This window comes from Limanda limanda, chromosome 18, assembly GCF_963576545.1.
Source record: "Limanda limanda chromosome 18, fLimLim1.1, whole genome shotgun sequence".
In the NCBI taxonomy this organism is placed as follows: domain Eukaryota; kingdom Metazoa; phylum Chordata; class Actinopteri; order Pleuronectiformes; family Pleuronectidae; genus Limanda; species Limanda limanda.
The window spans coordinates 13633580-13652733 of NC_083653.1; the positions used below are offsets into that span (position 1 = coordinate 13633580).

The 19154-nt window shown below is 43.5% G+C and overlaps 3 protein-coding genes across 3 annotated transcripts; 2 read left to right on the forward strand and 1 right to left on the reverse strand.

Moving 5' to 3' along the window:
- The first annotated feature begins 501 nt into the window (after positions 1–501).
- On the forward strand, positions 502–6965 carry wdr21 (WD repeat domain 21). The gene is made up of 13 exons (XM_061091719.1): positions 502–970; positions 1058–1197; positions 1483–1640; positions 2119–2201; positions 2679–2781; positions 2897–3040; positions 3232–3281; positions 3533–3612; positions 3878–3970; positions 4510–4607; positions 4758–4934; positions 5407–5521; positions 6303–6965. The coding sequence occupies exons 1-13, from the start codon at positions 858–860 to the stop codon at positions 6566–6568; spliced, it is 1620 nt and encodes a 539-aa protein (XP_060947702.1). The 5' UTR covers positions 502–857; the 3' UTR covers positions 6569–6965.
- Positions 6966–7020: 55 nt separating this feature from the next.
- zfyve1 (zinc finger, FYVE domain containing 1) lies at positions 7021–15315 on the reverse strand. Its single transcript, XM_061091563.1, has 13 exons — positions 15151–15315; positions 14146–14955; positions 12765–13008; positions 12403–12663; positions 12082–12296; positions 11387–11493; positions 11154–11262; positions 10967–11064; positions 10638–10755; positions 10203–10373; positions 9593–9773; positions 9381–9494; positions 7021–8582 (listed from the first exon to the last, which is right to left on the reverse strand). Exons 2-13 carry the CDS (start codon positions 14632–14634, stop codon positions 8350–8352), a joined length of 2340 nt encoding a protein of 779 aa, XP_060947546.1. The 5' UTR covers positions 14635–14955; positions 15151–15315; the 3' UTR covers positions 7021–8349.
- Positions 15316–16474: 1159 nt separating this feature from the next.
- On the forward strand, positions 16475–18660 carry pigh (phosphatidylinositol glycan anchor biosynthesis, class H). Its single transcript, XM_061091564.1, has 4 exons — positions 16475–16782; positions 17685–17894; positions 18016–18099; positions 18222–18660. Exons 1-4 carry the CDS (start codon positions 16606–16608, stop codon positions 18291–18293), a joined length of 543 nt encoding a protein of 180 aa, XP_060947547.1. The 5' UTR covers positions 16475–16605; the 3' UTR covers positions 18294–18660.
- The last annotated feature ends 494 nt before the right edge of the window (positions 18661–19154 follow it).

Here is a 19154-nt window from a genome sequence, read left to right on the forward strand (position 1 = left end):
CCAATACGGTCCTGGGCAATGTGCTCCCCCACCAATACAGCACCAGCATCAAGACGTGGGGCGTGGCTTAACAGAAATCTGTCAAAGCCAATGTCCCCCTGTCTTTAGATTCTAATGATCTCACCTAAATAAACTTGATTTAGCTATGATCTATTCAAAAAGCATCAATATCACACACTGCGAACAGCCTCATGGAGTAATGCTGGTAGCTTTTGTTGTATTATGAGGGATTTGACGGCTGTTTGGACAATAATCAACCACTTTATGTTACAGCCATTAATTCTAATTCTTCTTAAATCATACGTGTTCGAAATAAAATGTACAGAATCCAGAAAAAACGGATTGTCTATCAAAATATTCCGCTTAAATTAAATTAAATTAATGTTCATGATTTTATTCCTGTGCGGATATGAAACGCTCACAAAGAAAACAGCCAATGAAGGCGTGCCACGTCAAAGGCTACTGTGAGCCAATGAATGAGGCTTGGAGGCGGGACAAAATGGCCGAAACTTCATGTACAGTACTAACCTGTTTAGAGGATATTACTGTAAACCTGTGCCAGTTGAACAGGAAGTAGAAGTTGTTAACACTTAATTCCAGGCGCATTTGTTGACATATTCAAACCCTGTTCATAAACACCTGTGTTAAATGCGCCTGACGTGTCTAGAAAACAGGGTCGAGAATACTGTGTGGCTATTAGCTAACATTAGCTCGAATGCTAATGCTAAGGGGCCAGCTAACGTGTGCTAACAGGTAAACACGCTTCCTCAAACTGCGTCACGCTGTCACACACGGTGACGTGGATGACTTGACGTCGCGGTGTGGCCACCTCTGATCTCGGGGATTGAACAGCGGGGATGAGGAAGTGGACCTTGCGGGAGGGACAGCGACCGAACCGGCGACAGGGGGCCGGTCACCGCCGCGGCTGGTGCAGAGACAACCGGCAGAGATCCACACAGGACGAGGACTGGTGCGTTGAGTTGAATGTGGACCCTGGTTTGAAGGATGTGACATGTGACTGTTTATCCCCTGAGCCTCTCTGCCTTTCACATCGCAGGTACGATCACAGAAATGCAGGGCCTTCAAACAGAGCGTCAGAGAGGAGGTGTGACAACCAACCTGCCTCATCGTCTGCTTCCTCCTCATCTCCATCATCATCTTCATCTTCCTCCTCCAAGTCCAGCAGTGCTGCCCCAGGTCAGTGCATCAGCCCTCTCCCTCATCAAGTACATAGGAGACTGTCTCATTCACATTGGACTAATGAGAGATTTGTACAGTACAGTTTATGTAGTAACCAATACAGAAGCTCATGAACACTGGTAACCCAATCACATGAGAAAGCACCATCAGCAAACACTGCATCAGCAGAGAAAGTAGGACCACACTCTTTGTGTTTGAACCAACATATCAATGGGAAATACTCCTGGGTGATGGGAATTGTGAGGTTTGGGGAAAAACGTGTGTGTGATTGTTTTGTTGAAGAGCTGCCTGGTTTCTACTTTGACTCGGAGAAAAACCGCTACTTCCGCCTGCTGCCGGGACACAACAACTGTAACCCGCTGACCAGAGAGCAGCTGCAAGGGAAAGAGAGAGAGAAACAGAGGAACAAGATGATCGCTGAGGATGAAAAGCCCAAAAAAGTAAGTCTGCTGAAGGGGGAGATAATATCCATCTTTCTATATGTTTTCTGTTATATTTAAAACCCACTCTCTCTCTTACTGTGAGTGTTACCTTCGCTAGGAGCAATTTATATGAACTGAACAAGCTATATTTTAATCGTCATCAATGTAAAAGCTGGTCATATGAGTACAAATAGATTATGACGTCTGAGCTGGGTCATATCGGCCACAGCAGTGAGAAACTGCCAGATTGCAAATTGTGTGTGTGAATCCTTTGTTTACTCACTTGCACTCGTTCAGAAAAAAGTTATTGAGATTTGTGTGAAAAGCATCAGAGAAGACTTCACTGTTTGTTGATTTTAGTCAAGCAAGTGAACTCCCTGTCGTCTGGTTTATTTCAAGAGAAGTAGTAAATGTTCTCTGCTGTTAAATGATTACAGATAGGTCATGACATGTTGTTTGTCTCTGTCTCTGTTTAATGATATAATCTTCTTTGTAGAAGGCGCCACGAGCAGGACTGAACACGTCACTGCTCCTGCAGAGAAGACAACTCGGCTTGTTACCTGAGAACTCTTATTGCAGGTATTGTTCCATACTGCTGCGTGCACATGCACACAAGGATATATAACTGTTCCTCTTGTATTCCATATGTTTCAATATCCACAGCTGTGATGCATTACAGAAAACAACCCCAGTGAAACAAAGACTAACTTCAATGCTAATCAGTTCTGTATGTGTAGAGATAGGTTTCTTTCAAGAGTTGCTGGCCACTAATAATAACACTAATCATTTTTGACGTGGGTTTCAAATTTTTCATATAGAAACAAAACCAGGATGAATCATAATCAAAGTATTTGGATGCCTGACACTTTACAATTATATGCGTATATTTCACTAACAGTTGCAACAGTGAAAAAAATGATTTATATTCAGCCGATTGGCAAATAGCAGCCTTTGACTTGTCAGATAACTGAAGGGGAGTGAGTCAATAATTCTTGTTCTGTGGATTGTCTGCAGACAGTGGCAGCGGTAGTTACCATGGTTACTGTGTGTCTGCAGGTTGATCCATGAGGTGAAGGTCAGCGGAATGAGACGCCACAAAGTAGAGATCAACAGCACAGACAACAGCAACCCCAACACTGACAACTTCAGAATTATAGTTGTGAGAACACGCATACACAGACACAAACGGAACACCCCCGGGATAATGCATAACTTCATATGGAGATCATTTATTGTTTTGTCTAATCCTCCCTCGCGGTCCTTGTCTGTCTCAGGGGGACTCGGCTTGTGAACGAGTGTTTACAGTCAACGATGTCGCTCACGGAGGCTGCAAGTACGGCATCATGAACTTCAGCAGCAGCAGCCGGGGCTCTCTGTCGGTGGAGATGTGTGATAACCTCTACTTTACCAATCGCAAGGTGGGACACTGCATTACAGCTGTATGCTTGGTGATCCCTGCGTATGAAATTAGTTTTAAATGAAAAGTATATAGATTAATTTAGTAAATTGCAGTATTGTCAGTTTCTGAAAAATTTAATTGTTGACAATATGTGTTTTTAATCTCAGCAGTGGTGAATTTTGACACTTGCATTTGCTAAATGTGTTTCAGGTGAATTCCATCTGCTGGGCCTCAGTGAACTACCCAGACTCCCATGTATTGTATCCTTCTTCAGCTTCAGTAGAGCTTTCAGGCATTTTATATGTCTTAAAACTTAAGTGCTGCTTTGATCACAAAAGGGAGGATCTGTATTTAATGATATAATGTGTCATCTACATCAACACCTTTTGTTAAAATAGATTCTATTGTAACTCAGACATTTTTTTTACATTTAAGTCCTCTTATGTCTACAAGTATCTTTGCAGTATTGAGTGTCTGTGATTCTGTTTCCTTTGACTGAGCTGACTCTCAGGCTGTGTTTGGTCGGAGTGGCAGACACCCCCGGCTGTGTCAGTTTGCTTCCTGCTTCCCTCTTCAGCAACTCCAACCCAGGTGAGATTAAACAGGTTTTTCTCTAGTGTGTCGCTGTGTGTAGACCTTTCAAACGACTGGTTTTCATAAAGAATTGTTTTGGAAATTATAGTTTTACTAGGATAATGGTGGTCCCTTTTCATCTGGGACATCTTACTGGTTTCCCAATGAACTGTGTCAGTAATGTTTGTGGACAGAAGGTGATCAGAAAGGACATATGTTTGTATTGTTTGGTTTATCCCACATTAACATTTCTCCTCCTTTAATTCTTCCCCTCTCTTCTCAGACCAGCCCGGGATGCTGTGCAGCTTTAAGATATCCTCAGCCTGGTCTTGTGCTTGGTGTCTCAACCCACAGTTTGACAAGACCTTCAGCACTGGTCAGTGACACTGCCATCGTCCTCCCAACGCATAATCAAATATAAAAATTACAGTCATTCTTCAGCCACAATGACTAGAATCTGTGGAGGATGTTGGCTGTAGTCATTGAACAATTTCAATCTCCTCAATCATATCACTCTGTTTGGAAAGAAACAATACAAATCATTGAATATATCAGTAGTTCTTCACAGGCTACAGGCACAGAAAATCAAACTCAAGAGTTCTTTTAACATCACAGATGCTTCTAACATGATTGAAATACTGTCTTATAGATAGATAGATAGATAGATAGATAGATAGATAGATAGATAGATAGATAGATAGATAGATAGATAGATAGATAGATAGATAGATAGATAGATAGATAGATAGATAGATAGATAGATAGATAGATAGATAGATAGATAGCAGTATTCAGGGGGAGTAGAGTGTAACCTAATAGCTGATTTATAATGGCATATAAAAAAGACAGCTACACTGATTTCATAGAAACAAAGTTCTAAATCTTAACTAACTGTGTTCTCGCATGTGTTGCCAGGCCTGTCTGGTCGGGTTATTGTGAAAGATGCGGAGACGGGACGAACCCAGACATTCAGCGTAGGCAGCGATGTCTTGGCTCAGCAGTTTGCCCTCAGGGTGAGTAAATTGTAACATCAAAGTGAGTGAGAGCTATGCTTCACTTCACTGGAAATGTTTTCTAGTAGATTTCTTTTTGACACGACTAAGAATAACCCCAAGCAGAAGGAGAGAACCGAGGAATTAAAAAATATCTCTCTTTTTCTTCAGGTCCCCGTGCTGTTTAACGGTTGTAGATCGGGGGAGATCTTCAGCATCGACCTGCGGCAGCGCGGCCGCAGGGATCAGAGCTGGAAGGCCAGCCGCTTCCACCAGGAGTCGGCCATCACCTCTGTCCGCGTCCTGCAGGATGAGAACTACCTGTTGGCTGCGGACATGCTGGGCCAGGTCAGGGTTGAAAAGTATTCTATAAACACTACACAAATGACTAGCATTTGAATTATATTTATTAGAATAATAGGCTAAAATGTCTTGAAATGAGGATAATGTCCCAAGAGGAAAGGTTTGGCACCTGCCACACATGTTGACAACATGTAATAACTTAATGGTTCTAATAATACACATGACTGTTTATTCTGTGTTAAGAGCTGTAATCAAACTAAACTTTGGGAACTGTCAAAGTGATAAAAGAAGGACAGAAAGGAACCTTTAGGGGGAAGTTTATAAAAATGTAAGTGAGCTTTAAATGAGCTAATTTCTGGTCAACCCTTAACATAAAACAAATCAGTGTGAGAAATTTGTTAGAATTTTCCCAAATCCAAACTTAAGAACATGACTCATGATTCAAAATAAGACATAAACATGTAAATCCAATTTATACTTTTCATGCTTTAAATATGTTTTCCTCATTTACATGCAGATCAAGCTATGGGATGTGCGAGGGACAAAACCAGTGCAGGAGTACAAAGGGCACTATAATGAGCATGCCTACCTTCCTATTCACGTCAATGAACCAGAGGGCCTTTTGTTGGCAGGTAAGGGACAACAAAACATCTTCTGCCCATGTGATCACCACTGAAATCACCATTTGATCAAAACACGTTTCATTTTGCTGACGCTTTTATCCAAAGGGACTTACAATAAGTGCATTCAACCATGAGGGTACAAACCCAGAACAACAAGAATCAAGAAAGTACAATTTCCTTCAAGAAAACAACCTGGAGACTTTAAGTCTCAGGAACTTTTTTCAAGGAACTAAAATGGTTCCTGCAGACTGCCGTTCTCCTGCATTCCAACCGCTGTCTACAGACCAGGGGTGACTAGGCAAATGGCTGCTGATGTACCAACACCTAATGCTACAAAAAGTGCTCAACTAGGTGGTTTAAATGATCTGTATAAATTTAGGAACACTAAAATGCCAGTAAACATGGGGGAGAGTAAAATCGTGCTGCTGTTGATTGAGAAAGAGAGTAATGAAAAAGTAATGAAACAGATTTTACGCGCAATAACATAGATTGTGCAGCAAAAATAAAGAGCCGTGGAACAAGACCAATCGCGCATCTTCAGCGCTGCAAGCCCCACCCTATAAGTACCTGACTTTCAAATGTACTAACCTGCCGAGCAGGGCCTATTGGAAGGTAAACAAAGATACCACAAGACTTAATTTAGACCCTGGTCCCTGTGGTAGGAACCATATACTATAGGAACCAGCACTGGCACCAGGTTTACCTCGGTCAAATAGGTGTAACTGAGTGCAAAGTTTAATGTGGTGGAAACCCAGTATTAAGTTTGCTTCTCAATCTGCTCTCTCCACAGTGGGTCAGGATTGCTATACAAGGTTATGGAGCCTGAAGGACGGACACCTGCTCCGGACCATCCCGTCCCCCCACCCGACCGCAAACGACCTGATCCCGAGCGTGGTCTTCTCCTCCAAGTTGGGCGGCTGCAGGGGGCTGCCCGGCCTGCTCATGGCCGTCAAACACGACCTGTACTACTTCCCGTACAACACCGACTACCAGGAGGGAGGAGAGCAGCACAACGATGTTTATGAAAACACTGAAAATGCTTCCTCTCACAGATGATTTCTAAAAACAAACAAGGATACAATTATTTTTATTTTTTTGCCAAATGCACAAACAGTATATTCTCATACAAGACCAATACTTACTGTGTAACTGGAAGGCGTGTATGCAGTGGATTTCCTCAAGGTTGTTGTGACCTTTTTAAATTGGAAGATGACTTCAGAAAAGTTGCATTTATGTCTCAGGGGAATGTTACTTTCACAGTCGTGTTTGTACCATAAGGAAATAGAAGTGTACACGATTTCTACCGTTGGACCTTACTCACTGTAACGTTTTTATAAGAAGTGTACTTATGTTTCTGATCGGAATTTGAAAAATAATATGGTGTTTATACTGTAGATTGATGCAACTTTTTCAAAAAGCTGTCAAACCATTAAACGCAGTACTTTACACTACATCAAGTACAATATTGAATTATTTTCTGTTCTGTTAATGACATACAAACGCACAAAAAGAGTCTCTGCAGTTTAATACATACTGTATGAGAATACATGAATGCATTTATTCCATGTGATATTTGTAGAGTATTCACTTATTCAAGTCAAAGTCTATTATCTCAGCTTAAACAAATTCTTCAAGTCAGGTACAGGGGGAAAAATAAGAAATTCAGGTTCAAAATTGAAACCGACTTTTCAATGCCCGGGTCTTCAGCCGAACGCCTCAGATATGATCTCAAACCATGCATCTCATTAAAAGCTCCTCCTTGACCTTCTACACAGCCTGAGTTGACAGAGTAAAGGATTAATTATCTTCTTATAATCGTTTTGAGGGGCCAGCCTCAAAAACAGATGAAGTTTGAAGTCCCCTCTATCTTATTGCTGCTGTGAGCCAGCCACGCACGAAAAGCATTGTCTTTGTTGCATGCAATCCCCCTGCAGTCAGATTTGTCCCATTTTAAAAACAAGCAAGGCCATTTTAAAACTCTTCTGCCCATATATGTATATTCTATGTAAAATATCCAAACAGTCAACAGCGTCAATAAGGGTGCTATATTATCATTCGTCCATTATATCTACCAACAATCACAAAGGAATTGAAGGAATTTTATAAGTAGTTAATATACTATGTAATTCTATAAGTTGGAATGCATCTCGGTGCTACAGTACATCGGTGGCTTCTGATTGTTTTCATCCTGCTGAAGCCGAAGAGGCAGGAAAAGCTAAAAGCTAGTCGGGCCAGAGCAGAGGAAAACTATAGTCGATCTTTGATCAGAATCATGTTAAGTGGATCGTTTTTCCTCTGAAGCCGGTTCCAAATGTTAAAATCCAGGCCTCCTGAAGAAACGTTCTTCGGCTCAAAGTGCCTACCTGGAATCAGTTAGTACTTCTGTTATTATACGATTTACACATGCAGGCCCAGACAGTACTAGTTTATCACACCAGGAGGGATTGTCAAAGGGGTTAAGGTCTAGGGTTGAAAGGGTCTAAAAGGGGCAAATGGGACTTAACCTGAACTCAATTGTTGGAGCATGTACTGCACGATACTCACTGTCATTATTATCTCTCTACCCCTCCTGCAGTCTTGATTTTCAAGTCTCACTCTCACTGTCTTTCTTCACAGTGTAAAATATAGGCATGTTAAAGTGAAATAACATCGAGGAGCTGAAATGACGTGAGGACAGCGTTACCGAAGACAAAAACAATCAACACAGTCGAAACAGGTGGCAGCCAGGAGAAGCCGCTGAAAACATATGAAGTCTTAAATTAGCCAGAGTCTACACGGTGTCAGTTCCAGTTTTCGCAGAAGTCAGCATCCCCAGCCGCTCCCCACCCCTGGTCCTGCTAGAGATCCCCGGGTTTCTGGTTGCAGCCGCCGCAGACCCTGACGGGGTGGTCCCAGCCACGCGAGGGCACCGGGCGCCGCTCCTGCGAGCAGTCGCCGCACACGCCCTGGCCGCACGCACGACAGTGGTGGATGGAGAGGCGTGGGGCAAACTCCTTCTGGCACTCGCAGCAGGAGTGGATGTCCTGGTCTGGGACCCAGTAGGCCGGGCGGGCAGCGTCCTTCACCAGGCCTGGACACGTGAGAGAAGAGAAGCTGATTGTTAATGTGACTGAGCAAACAGGGTTTATTATAAAACAAAGAGCAATTTGTGATTTATTAATCCGGGAAATAGCCAACATCTCTGCTTTGCTACTAGTTCTTGGAAAAACGACCCTGTTATTCTACATTTGTATTATGAACAATACCATTAATGATTTTAGTATTTCACCTTTAATGCTAACATCTATGTAGGTTAAATATTCACAGCCCTCAGTCTTTTCCATGACTTGAAAAAGTTTTGTAAGTTGATATATAACAAGTTAAATTAAAAGTGACATATTATGCCCTTTTTATCGCAGTTGATATGGTTCATTGGGGTCTCAATGAAATGTCTGAAACATATTTTGTTTAAAATACCACAAGGATCATTTAAAACAGCACCCTTTTTACCCTGTCTAAAACAGCCCTTCTCATTTGACATGTGGGCCGGCTCCCCGGCTAGCGTTAGCTCGCAAGCTAACCGGGCCGGTGGAGCGTGTAGCGAGACTATGACGTCAATTCTGCTCGTAATCCCATTCGTCGCACCTAGCGTATAGTTTCTGACATAGAGGAACCCCAACAAACCACGGAGGTTGTTTTTTTCCAGAGTTTTTGGGGCGGTAGACATGCCAGATACCCAAATTAAGGTGTAGAAGCACTACAACATTGGAATTTTCATAATATGTCACCTTTAAAATCTGAAATTATTATTTGATTAATTATTATCGATTAATTGGCAACAATTTTTACAAGCAGTTGATTATTGAATACAGACGGGTCTCACTCTCACCCAGAGGTATGTCGATAGCACCGACCACAGCTCCTAACGTGTTCTGAACGGCCTCTCCAACCTTCCTGGCGATGAGTGTGCCTCCTTCCTCCTCCAAGGCGGCGTCCAGCAACTCTGCACCAGGAAAACACACACTCATCAAATCAGACACATTCACATTGAGGAAAAAAAAAATCACATCACACAATTAAAAGTGGGATTCCTCTGCCTACCAGTTGGGATTCCCCTGTTGTGGAAACACGCGTCGCAGACTCGGACCGGTGCCAGACCCCAGCCCCTCTCCGGGACCGGTCTTGTTTGGGAGGAGCAGGCGTCACAGAACCCCTCTCCACAGGCCCGGCAGTGGTGCTTGGTGTCGTTGGCTTGGAACTCCTCTGCACATTTATGGCATTTCTATATACAACACACGAAAACAAAATCACATGAGTCTTTTGCCGGTTGTCATGGTGCAGATACAGTTCAGGAAGGTAGCGGAAGACAGGATATGGCCAGTACATAAGGTTCTGTTAGTTGAGAGGCCACAGGATGTAACTGTTGGGTAATTAACAATCTGGGTATCTATTACACGTGCATGTGGGTAAAGCCTCTACCACCTTAAGCCATATTTCCTAACTTCCCCCTCAACCTCTGCTGCATCTCAGCAATAAACTATTGTTTTAGATGTAGAATCATGGCTTTCAGGTGTAAAATGCCATAATACTAGTAAGAATGCCAAATAACTAGAGACAAATGCTCGACAAGAACCAAGAAGGAAACAAGAACCTGAACTGTTGACTGGAATAGTTTATGAAAAAGTGTTTTAGTGTAATTTCAGTCAGGTACCAGGATAAGGGAGTTGGGGGTCCAGTAGGTGGGAGCGATCTGGTCAGTGAGCCAGGAGGTGACGGCTTTGGCCGGCTTGAAGCTGAGATCCGTCACCGACTGAGAAATGTATTTCACTCCATCCAGCAACCTCTGAGCCGCGTTGTTGTTGTCTTTCAAAAAACCATCAGACTGAGAAAAAGAGGGAGAAAGAGACAACAGCGTGAAGACGCCAGCTGACATATGGCAGGATTTATATTTTACTAATCTGCACTTTTGATTTAGTATGTTCAGTTTGAAATGGTAACACAACCAACTAGCAGGAATTAAAACAAACATAGCCGACAGTGGATGTGACAACATTCGTTCCACCTGAAACCTTTAAGTTCCTGGCTTGCAACTTTGTTTAATTGGTTTTAGCAGAATCTCATTGAGGCTGTTCCACTGAGGCCTTACCCCAGGCCAGATGTGCTGGATCTCCGTTCTGACCACTGTTTCCACTGGGTCCTGGTTTCCATACCAGTACTGCCGGCTCCTGTAGATCACTGCGCAGTTGGGGCACTCGATTACATACCTACATACGAAGACAAAAGAAAAGGGGGACAGAATATGTGGACACAGTTCAGTAAAACCAACAGTGAATGGAGAAATAGTTCCAGTTCATCAAATAGCTGGACCACACTTAAATTTGTTTTCCCCATAAATGAACAGGGATGTATTTAAATCACTCTAATGCTCGCAAGGAAGCCATTTACAATTATTTTCCACGTGGCAGATGAACTCACCCCGACCAGGCGTAGATGGCCAGGCCAAACCACGGTGAGTCAGACGAGGCCGTTGTTTTGGGAACGACTATAACTTCCTTCCCTCCTTCATAGCAGGCCTGCGGAGTTCAGCACAGACACTCAGCATTTTGACACACGCAAGCTTCCTTCAAAACACCCGTGTGTGGCGTTGTGGGTTTGTACTCGCCTTGCAGGTGTAAATGCGGTTGTCGTACTGTGCAGAGTAGCGGCAGCGTTGTTTAGCTTCGTGTTCGGACCCTTCCTTCAGGTGATTCATGCTCCTCTTGCAGCCTGACCTGAACATGAGAGCACACCAAGTCTAAGACAAAAGTCTGTGATACCTCATTATACGATTTAATGATAATATTCTGTTTTAGCTACATGAATTACACGTGTGACAAATAAGGGAGAGACACGTACCCGCAGCTGAGGCAGATGCTGGAGCAGGTGAAGTACTCATCTGGGAAAAAGGAGTTACTGGTCATGTGCTCATCTGATAAATCACCGCTGAAGCGCTCACTCAGGGCCTGAGGAGGGGAGCGAGGGGGAGATGGAGAGACAGGCAGAGTCAATAATGCTCCCTTAAAAGTGATTTCGGACAGATAAAGCTCCATCTAAGGCTCAGTGGCAAAGGGTTGTATTTGAATATGTTGTGTTGGACCATTTGACATGTAAACTTCATAGCAATGATGATGCCTTTCGTAAAACATGGGAACCCTTTCTGTCATATGTTGGTCTGAATGTTTCCACCATTCTCACAAGAGGGTTTGTATCATAGCTCAGAATGCTCTGCCTCAAAAGAGGCACTCTGTTCTACCATTTAATTGATTTACTTTTATTTCTGTATACTTTTATTTAACTTATCTGTTTTTAATTTTTTCTTACTTGTATAGGACGTGACCCCTGACCATCTTCTGCCTGTATGGATTTGAATATGTGTGTGAGCCAAATGTTTGTCTTGTTTTTGTTTTGTTTTGTTTTGTGTTGTTTTACCTGTTGGAAAACTAATAAACATATATGTAAAAAAAAAAAAAAAAAAAAAAAAAAAAAAGTGATTTTGGCTCAGATACATGACTCTACAAACTACATCTCATTATATGAGCAAGCATCAGCACCTGGAGAGCCTTGTAGATGACACTGGCCGAACGGGGGGACCGGGTGGTGTTGTTATCCAGCTGTTGCTCCAGGTTGCGCAGCAAGCCACTGAAGTCTGTGGGGGGGTTGTAGGTCCGGGTTCCACGGTACTGGATGGAGCTGAAGGCTTCTGGAAACAGACCCAGCTTCCTGAAACGCTCCTGAAGCAGACGGTCAGCTGATTCAGACGGCTTGTCTAGAGATGGAGAGGAAGACAGAGAGGAAAGGGGAGGAAAACTTGAGGATCATCTATAATTTATTTTTGGTACAGTCCAAATCCTGAATGAGGGTTATTGATGTACCTGATCCGAGCAGCTTGGTGTGGACCGTCTCATGGAAGATGATTACCGCCGGGCCCAGGGTGGACAACGGGACGTCCAGACCACAGCGGCTGGTGGTCGCCTTCAAGTCCCGGGTGAAATGTTTCAAGTAGGCATCCGACGCATCGCCAAGGAACTTGAAGAGGTCGTCATGGAGACGGTCAGCGTGGGTTCTGTAGATGACCAGGTCAGAGATAGCCAGGACCTTGAGCAGCAGCCGGGTTCGCTGACCCTGATTGGCTCCTGGGGACCAATGTGAAGAGAGTAATGAATGCCAGTTACCAGTGGGAAACAGATGTTTATTTCATTATTTTGAGAAGATCTATTATTTGTTTGCTCCATACCAGCTCCGAGTAGTCCCTCCGTGTCGATGACAACCACCCAGTGCACAGGGTCCATGGCAGCCCACACACCCACAGTGCAGGAGTCCTGGGTGGGTGACGTCTTGAACACTTCTCTCCCGAGGAAAAACGTGTGGTTCAGGGTGTGGGACTTGCCCTCCCCGGTGTTCCCGAAGACCGAGACGACCTTGAGGAGCTCATCCGCTCTGCAGCCCAGTCTGCTGACAAAGTCCTCCTCGTCCTTCACCTGAGAGTCCACACAAGATCAACCACATGGTCAGAACGCCACATGAGCAGGATGTGAACAAAATAATAATAACAACTATGACTCCCTCCCAAGCACAGTCAGACAGCAAATGGTTTTCTCTAACGGGTCTTTAATGAAGTCTGGCTCTCCACATCAAACCGTGAAAACTAGGTAATACACGGTAACAAGACATAACATACAACGTTAACTAGTTTACAACACAGTATCAATGATTACAATCAAGGTTAAAGTAAATAACAAACAGACAAAATACCTCGTTGGCTGCATGCTCTGAAAAGGAATCTTCTTATCTTCTAAGAACTCCCAGACATGTGTGTGACCACCTACGCTTGCTTCCCTGTGTCTCTCCCTCTCACAAGCAGCTCAGCGGAGGCGTCAAAATAAAAGTCTTATCTCTAATGACACAATAATGCTATATACAAAAACAAAATATACATTGGAAAACCTTTACAACATAAAGTAATATAGTGGCAACAGTTACCAGTGGTGGGAAGTAACAAAGTAGAAATACTTTGTTTCTGTACTTAAGTAGAGTCTTCACATATCTTTACTTTACTTGAGTATTTCTTTTCCTGACGACTTTTTACTTTTACTTGTTACATTTGAACAAAAATATGTGTACTTTCTACTTCTTACATTCTCAAACTGGCTCGTTACTTGAGCAGCGGAGGTTGGCGCAGCATGCTTCTACGCACGGCGCACCTCTCTCTCTCTCTCTCTCTCATCTCGGGTTCAAAATTTGTAAAATTATACATTATATACATTATATTCATATTGTTGTTATAATTTTCCAGTCAGTTGAGATAAATCTTGAGGAGAAACATTTTGGGTTGTTTTGTGTCTGTATAGGCCTACTATAAAAAGCACTTTGCATTTTTAATTTTGGTACTTGTACTTTTACTTTTGATACTAAAGTACATTTCAACACCAGATACTTTTGATACTTGAGTACTTTTCATATGAGCTACTTTAAGACTTTTACTCAAGTCATTTTCTAACGGGTGACTTTTACTTTTACCGAGGTCACTTTCAGGTAAGATATCTGTACTTTTACTCAAGTATGGTTTTCAAGTACTTTATACACCACTGACAGTTACAACAACAACACCCACTCACCTGCATCTCCTCGTTGTCGTCCACCAGAAGGAAGCTGCACACCTGCTCCAGCTTGGCCTTCAGGATCTCCATCTCCGACTCCTCTGCAGCCTGGCTGTTCTCCTGGGGAGATCTGACTGTGTGATAGGTCGTCAGCGGGTGCTTCCTCTTGTTGATTCCGCTGTGGGTGCGTTTCTGGCAGTCCACGCACAGGTTGATCTTGCAGCCCTGGCATCGAACCACGGCCCTGAGGCGTCCGCCGCTCGCCGAGCAGCTGCTGTCCCCTTTGCAGGAGTCACAGAAGGGGACGTGTCCCGGTGCAATCCGAACCCGGTCGTGATTCCTCATGCGCTCCTGCCTGTGGAGCTCCAGTTCGCAGCGGGCGCACTGCAGGCTGCCACACTCGTCGCACTCGAACGCAGCCTCGTCTGACCCCCCGCAGGCGTAGCTCTCCTGGCAGACCGGGACCGTGTTCATCCCTCTGTCTACAGCTGGACCTTGACCACTCATCTCGAACCTGACTGACCCCACACACACGCTATGGGGTTGACTTTAAGTGTTACTGAGGGGGGGGTCTAGGATTGCAAGAGCAGTGCAAGTGGAAGACACAAGCTCATGGCACGGATCAGCAAATATCTAAGCCCAGATGTGATGGAGCATTTTATGTAAAAATTCACCCAAAAAGTAAATCCACTCAATTGTAACAGGGTTAAAAAAACAGTAGAAGATGTTGAGCTGACCTTGTCACTGCTCCCTGTGGAGGAGGATTCAGATGATCCAGTGTGTGGTGGAGCTAACAGCAAACACACTTGTCCAGACCGGTGATTACTTCTATGTTTTGGCACAACAACAGTGTGTTAGCTAACAGCAGCTGCCCTGCATCCCATCCCTTGTTGTTCCCGCAGTGCTCCGATGCCAGGTCGCTATTTGAAACCAGCTTATCGAACAATGTCTTTACAACACGCTGTGAAACTCCTCAATAAAGAGTCGCTGGTTCCTGTTGGCAACACAAACACACTCACTCACTTGTGGAGGAACGAGCAACCTTCATTCGAAATCGAGCGACCCAGCAGCGGTGACGAGTCCGACGGAAGTGAACCGCTGCCTCAGCTCGGTCTAAAACTGGACACGTCCACACACACACACACTCACACACACACACACGTATAAAGTTAGCTAGCCCAGCTGTTGTTGCCTCAGACCTTATAGATGTTGCTGCTTTTACATCAGCTGATCGGCTTGTTTTGATCCAGAAGGTCAAAAGTCACAGAATGCGCAGTGCCTGCTGGGTAATGGAGGCGATGCACTCAAAACAAACGCCTTGGTTTGATCTATAAACTGTTCTCGTCGGTTTTTACTTCATATTTTAACTTATACGCGTCACGTGGTTTCAAAATGTACTTTTATAAAAGCTACTGTTATTATTTGAATGGTATATTAGGAGAGGATCAGTCTATGGAGAAGATATACCCACAATCCTTTGCACCTTCCAGCTGCTCTGAGGTACGTTTCAATTTTTTGGCCCGGCTTACACCGATATTTCCTCGGGTGGGCGGACACAGTACTCAAAACCAACGCAGTGCATTAATAGAAACTACTGGTTCACATGTAGTTTGGTTTTAGATCTGCTTTATGTCTGAATTCATATGTTTGCCGGGAAAACTGCAACTTGTTATTTATTCAACTCGATTGAACTGTGTTCAACCGGGCAGCCCCGGGTGTAAAAACAAGCGCAGCTAACGTGGAGGTTGTTTTGTGTTTGTTTTTCTCACCGATGTGTTTGTACTTGTGCAGTGCACACGCGGCTTGTGTTGTTATTCAGTATTTTTACAGGACATTTAGCTCACACACACACACGTGTCCTCTTGCTAGTGATGGCGATATAATTATGAACTTATTAATATGGTGCCTGTCTTTATGATACAATGGCAGGCTCAAAAGAGAAAGTGGAAACAAATTGGGCAGAGGGGTGTGATGTTAATATGCTTGTGTTACACATTGTACAAAGAACATTTTATTAATTTTTATAAAAAAAATTACAACTTTTCCACAGTGCTGTATTTCAGTCGGGTTTTTTTTGTGTGTTAAAAAATAAACCCGCAATAAATACCCAAGTCCACAAAATGTGAGGTGGGGGGTTCACTGCGTTTCGCTGCCCCCTATATTTCGAATCGCACGCCAAACCTGCGAACCATTTCCGGACTTAGTCACGTGGTACGGCCGACTCGCCAGGCTCTGAACGTCATCACATACGTCATAAACACGAGCCTCGACACGGAAGGACACATCGCTGCCTCCTGCACCGCGTCGCCAAGGAAACACCGCTGTGTGCCCCCCCCCCCCCCCCCCCCCCACCTCGGACCTCTCAACCGGGAGGTAACGTTAGCTTAGCGCCAACCCGTTGGCCCAGCTGACCGTGTCCCGGACCTCCCAGCAGCGTTTCTCCTCCTCCTCTCCTCCTGTGCTTCTGTCGCGTTCACCATGGAGGACGATGTCTTCACCGACATCAGCGGGAAACCCATCTCCCTGGACTGCCAGAGCCACTCCAGCTTCTGCCGGGAGTTCACCGTCAGCTCCCCCAAGGTGTCCATCGGGAAGGTGCTGGTGTACACCTGCTCCGTGTGGCTGGTCGCATACATCGTGTTCTTCTTCACAGAGGTCAGATCCAGAAACCACTGAACCCCATGATAACCCCCTCCCCCCTGTTATTCATGATAATCCCTGTGATCGTGTTACTTGAACCAAAGCTTTGACATCTTAAAGGTTCAGTGTGTAGAGTTTAGTGACATCTAGTGATGAGGTTGCCTGTTGCAGCCTCACTTTCCCCTTTAAACATGACAGAGAACTTGTGAAATCATTGACCACTGTAAACAACATGGCCGTCACCATAGAGAGGACCCACTCCTGATGTAAACATCCAGTATTCAAATTCAAAGTGTCCATTCTAGGGTAAAGAAAACAACGAGTCGTACAATTTAGAATAGAACGCACTAGTAATATCACTAGTATTATTTTGTATTCAATTTCTGCCAATAGATCCCTTTCACCTAATTCTTACACTCTGGACCTTTGCCGCTAGCGTTGGAAAAATTACAAAATCCTGAATTTTCTAAACCTTTTTTTGAATGCCAGCTTTCATGTTTTATTCTTTCTACTTGTTCATATTATACAGCACAGATTACTTTAGCTTGGTAATCGCTGACCTGGAAGTCAGAGTTGGGAGGGGGGAGGGGGGTTGCTGAGAGAAAATCTATATAATGATGTGTCAATACACTGAAAGCCCATAAATCAAGGAAAAGGTTTTGGCCTTGCAGTCACAATTTACTGCCAATAGGGGTCGCTGCAGCCCTACAACCAGCCTCCTTGCAGCTTGTTATTTGTTTATTACCTGTATTATTAATCTCTTTATAGCTTCAGGTGCCCATTGATATGGTATCTTGATTGTGATAAACCACACCAAGATATATCTGTTGGATAACATACTTGATGAATGATCTGTACATTGTACCTCATTCTGAATTTTTGCTCTGCTGTAACAAGGGAAATTCCCTGTCTTTCAGAACACTGCTGTGCTGTCCAGTGCCATCGTCATCACCCTGGTGGGTATGATGCTTTACATCGCCTTGGTGAAGGTGGACCACGAGTCGCTGCTCGTCATCGGGTCCCTGGGGATTCAGGTGACCTCCAGCTACGCCTCAGGCCGCGAAACCACCACTTTCATCGAGAAGAGCAAGATCAAGGATATCGTCATCAATGAAGCAATTTACATGGTGAATAAGAGCATTTCTTTACCTTTATTAACCACACCCTTATTTGTCTCATCATTCTGCAGTAAGATCAGTTTATGCGTTTGTCAAATGTTGATTGATGTTTGACCTTTTTTTATTTCAGCATCAAATCATATACTACCTTTGTGTGCTGTTGAAGGACCCATCGGAACCTAATGCCATTTCCAGCATTGTGCCTTTGTTTCAGGTGAGGATGAATGAGCAGTGTACAGAAACCTGCTTTTGGCGTTTCAGTTCTTCTTCCTCTGTTGAGGTATTTAATAGACAGATAAACCTGTTTCTAATGACCATCGCCTCTGCGTCTTTCAGAGTTCAAAGCCTCGACTGAAGTGCTTGGAGAAGGTTTACAGAAGCTGTCAAGAAATTCTTTCCAAATGCTGATGACACTCACCTTGAACAACAACAGAGTTTCTGGCTGCACAACATACTTTTAGTGTTTCTTCACTGTAGTCATTTTATTTTCAGTGGACGAAAGCAGAAAGCGCGAGCATTATTAAGTTTAGTTTAATTTGATGTACAGCGTAATTTTTCTATGTATTTTCTCCTTTTTTTGTCTTAACCTTTTTTGTATTGTACTTAATTTTGTAGTTACTTGAATAACTTGTGTACAAATAGCACTAGTCTAACTTAACCTAAAGAGCCAAACTTTTTAACTACACTTTATTAAAATAAATTGTATTTAACAATTGCCCTTTGTCACGCCATTGTCATACTGTATATTTTGATAAAAATCGATTTGAATAATCCATCCAATAGTTGTTCTGCTTATTATTATCATATGGAGCCAATGGCAGCTGAGGATATGTTGTCAGCGTGGCTTAGAGTATTTTACTGGTCAAGCTATACTTTCCTTCCACAGTAGGGGGCAGCAGTGGACCTACTCCAGCTCATTACTCTGTCAATGAGACTAAAGAAAACAAAATCAAACTGTTTTACAGTATTTATTAAAGTAACATTTGTTTTTGGTTTGAGTTCTGACCAAAGTTCTTCAGCTGAACAGCTAGTTTATCCTTGTGTTTGCTCGTCCAGTGTTAATGACATAAACATACTGCTCATGAATTGAATAATATGTATAATGTCAGACATGCTTAGGGCACAGTATATTTTAAGAGACAACACCCACATCTTCCTCATCAGATATATATTTTCACTTCCTCATGACTGCATCTTTATCTTACGGATACAATTGGTCACGTTTACCTCAGTCGTCCGTTTCCTTCCTTGTGACTTGATATCTTCAGA

Excerpts from the sequence above, each read along its gene's own strand:
- wdr21 (XM_061091719.1), top strand. The coding sequence starts at position 858 with ATGAGGAAGTGGACCTTGCGGGAGGGACAGCGACCGAACCGGCGACAG. Across the intron at positions 1,198-1,482 it reads GTCCAGCAGTGCTGCCCCAG|AGCTGCCTGGTTTCTACTTT; the intron begins GTCAGTGCATCA and ends GTTTTGTTGAAG. Across the intron at positions 3,282-3,532 it reads TACCCAGACTCCCATGTATT|GCTGTGTTTGGTCGGAGTGG; the intron begins GTATCCTTCTTC and ends GCTGACTCTCAG.
- zfyve1 (XM_061091563.1), bottom strand. The coding sequence starts at position 14,634 with ATGAGTGGTCAAGGTCCAGCTGTAGACAGAGGGATGAACACGGTCCCG. Across the intron at positions 11,065-11,153 it reads ACCGCATTTACACCTGCAAG|GCCTGCTATGAAGGAGGGAA; the intron begins GCGAGTACAAAC and ends TGAACTCCGCAG. Across the intron at positions 9,774-10,202 it reads CCCCCAACTCCCTTATCCTG|AAATGCCATAAATGTGCAGA; the intron begins GTACCTGACTGA and ends TGTTGTATATAG.
- pigh (XM_061091564.1), top strand. The coding sequence starts at position 16,606 with ATGGAGGACGATGTCTTCACCGACATCAGCGGGAAACCCATCTCCCTG. Across the intron at positions 16,783-17,684 it reads TCGTGTTCTTCTTCACAGAG|AACACTGCTGTGCTGTCCAG; the intron begins GTCAGATCCAGA and ends CCTGTCTTTCAG. Across the intron at positions 17,895-18,015 it reads TCAATGAAGCAATTTACATG|CATCAAATCATATACTACCT; the intron begins GTGAATAAGAGC and ends TTTTTATTTCAG.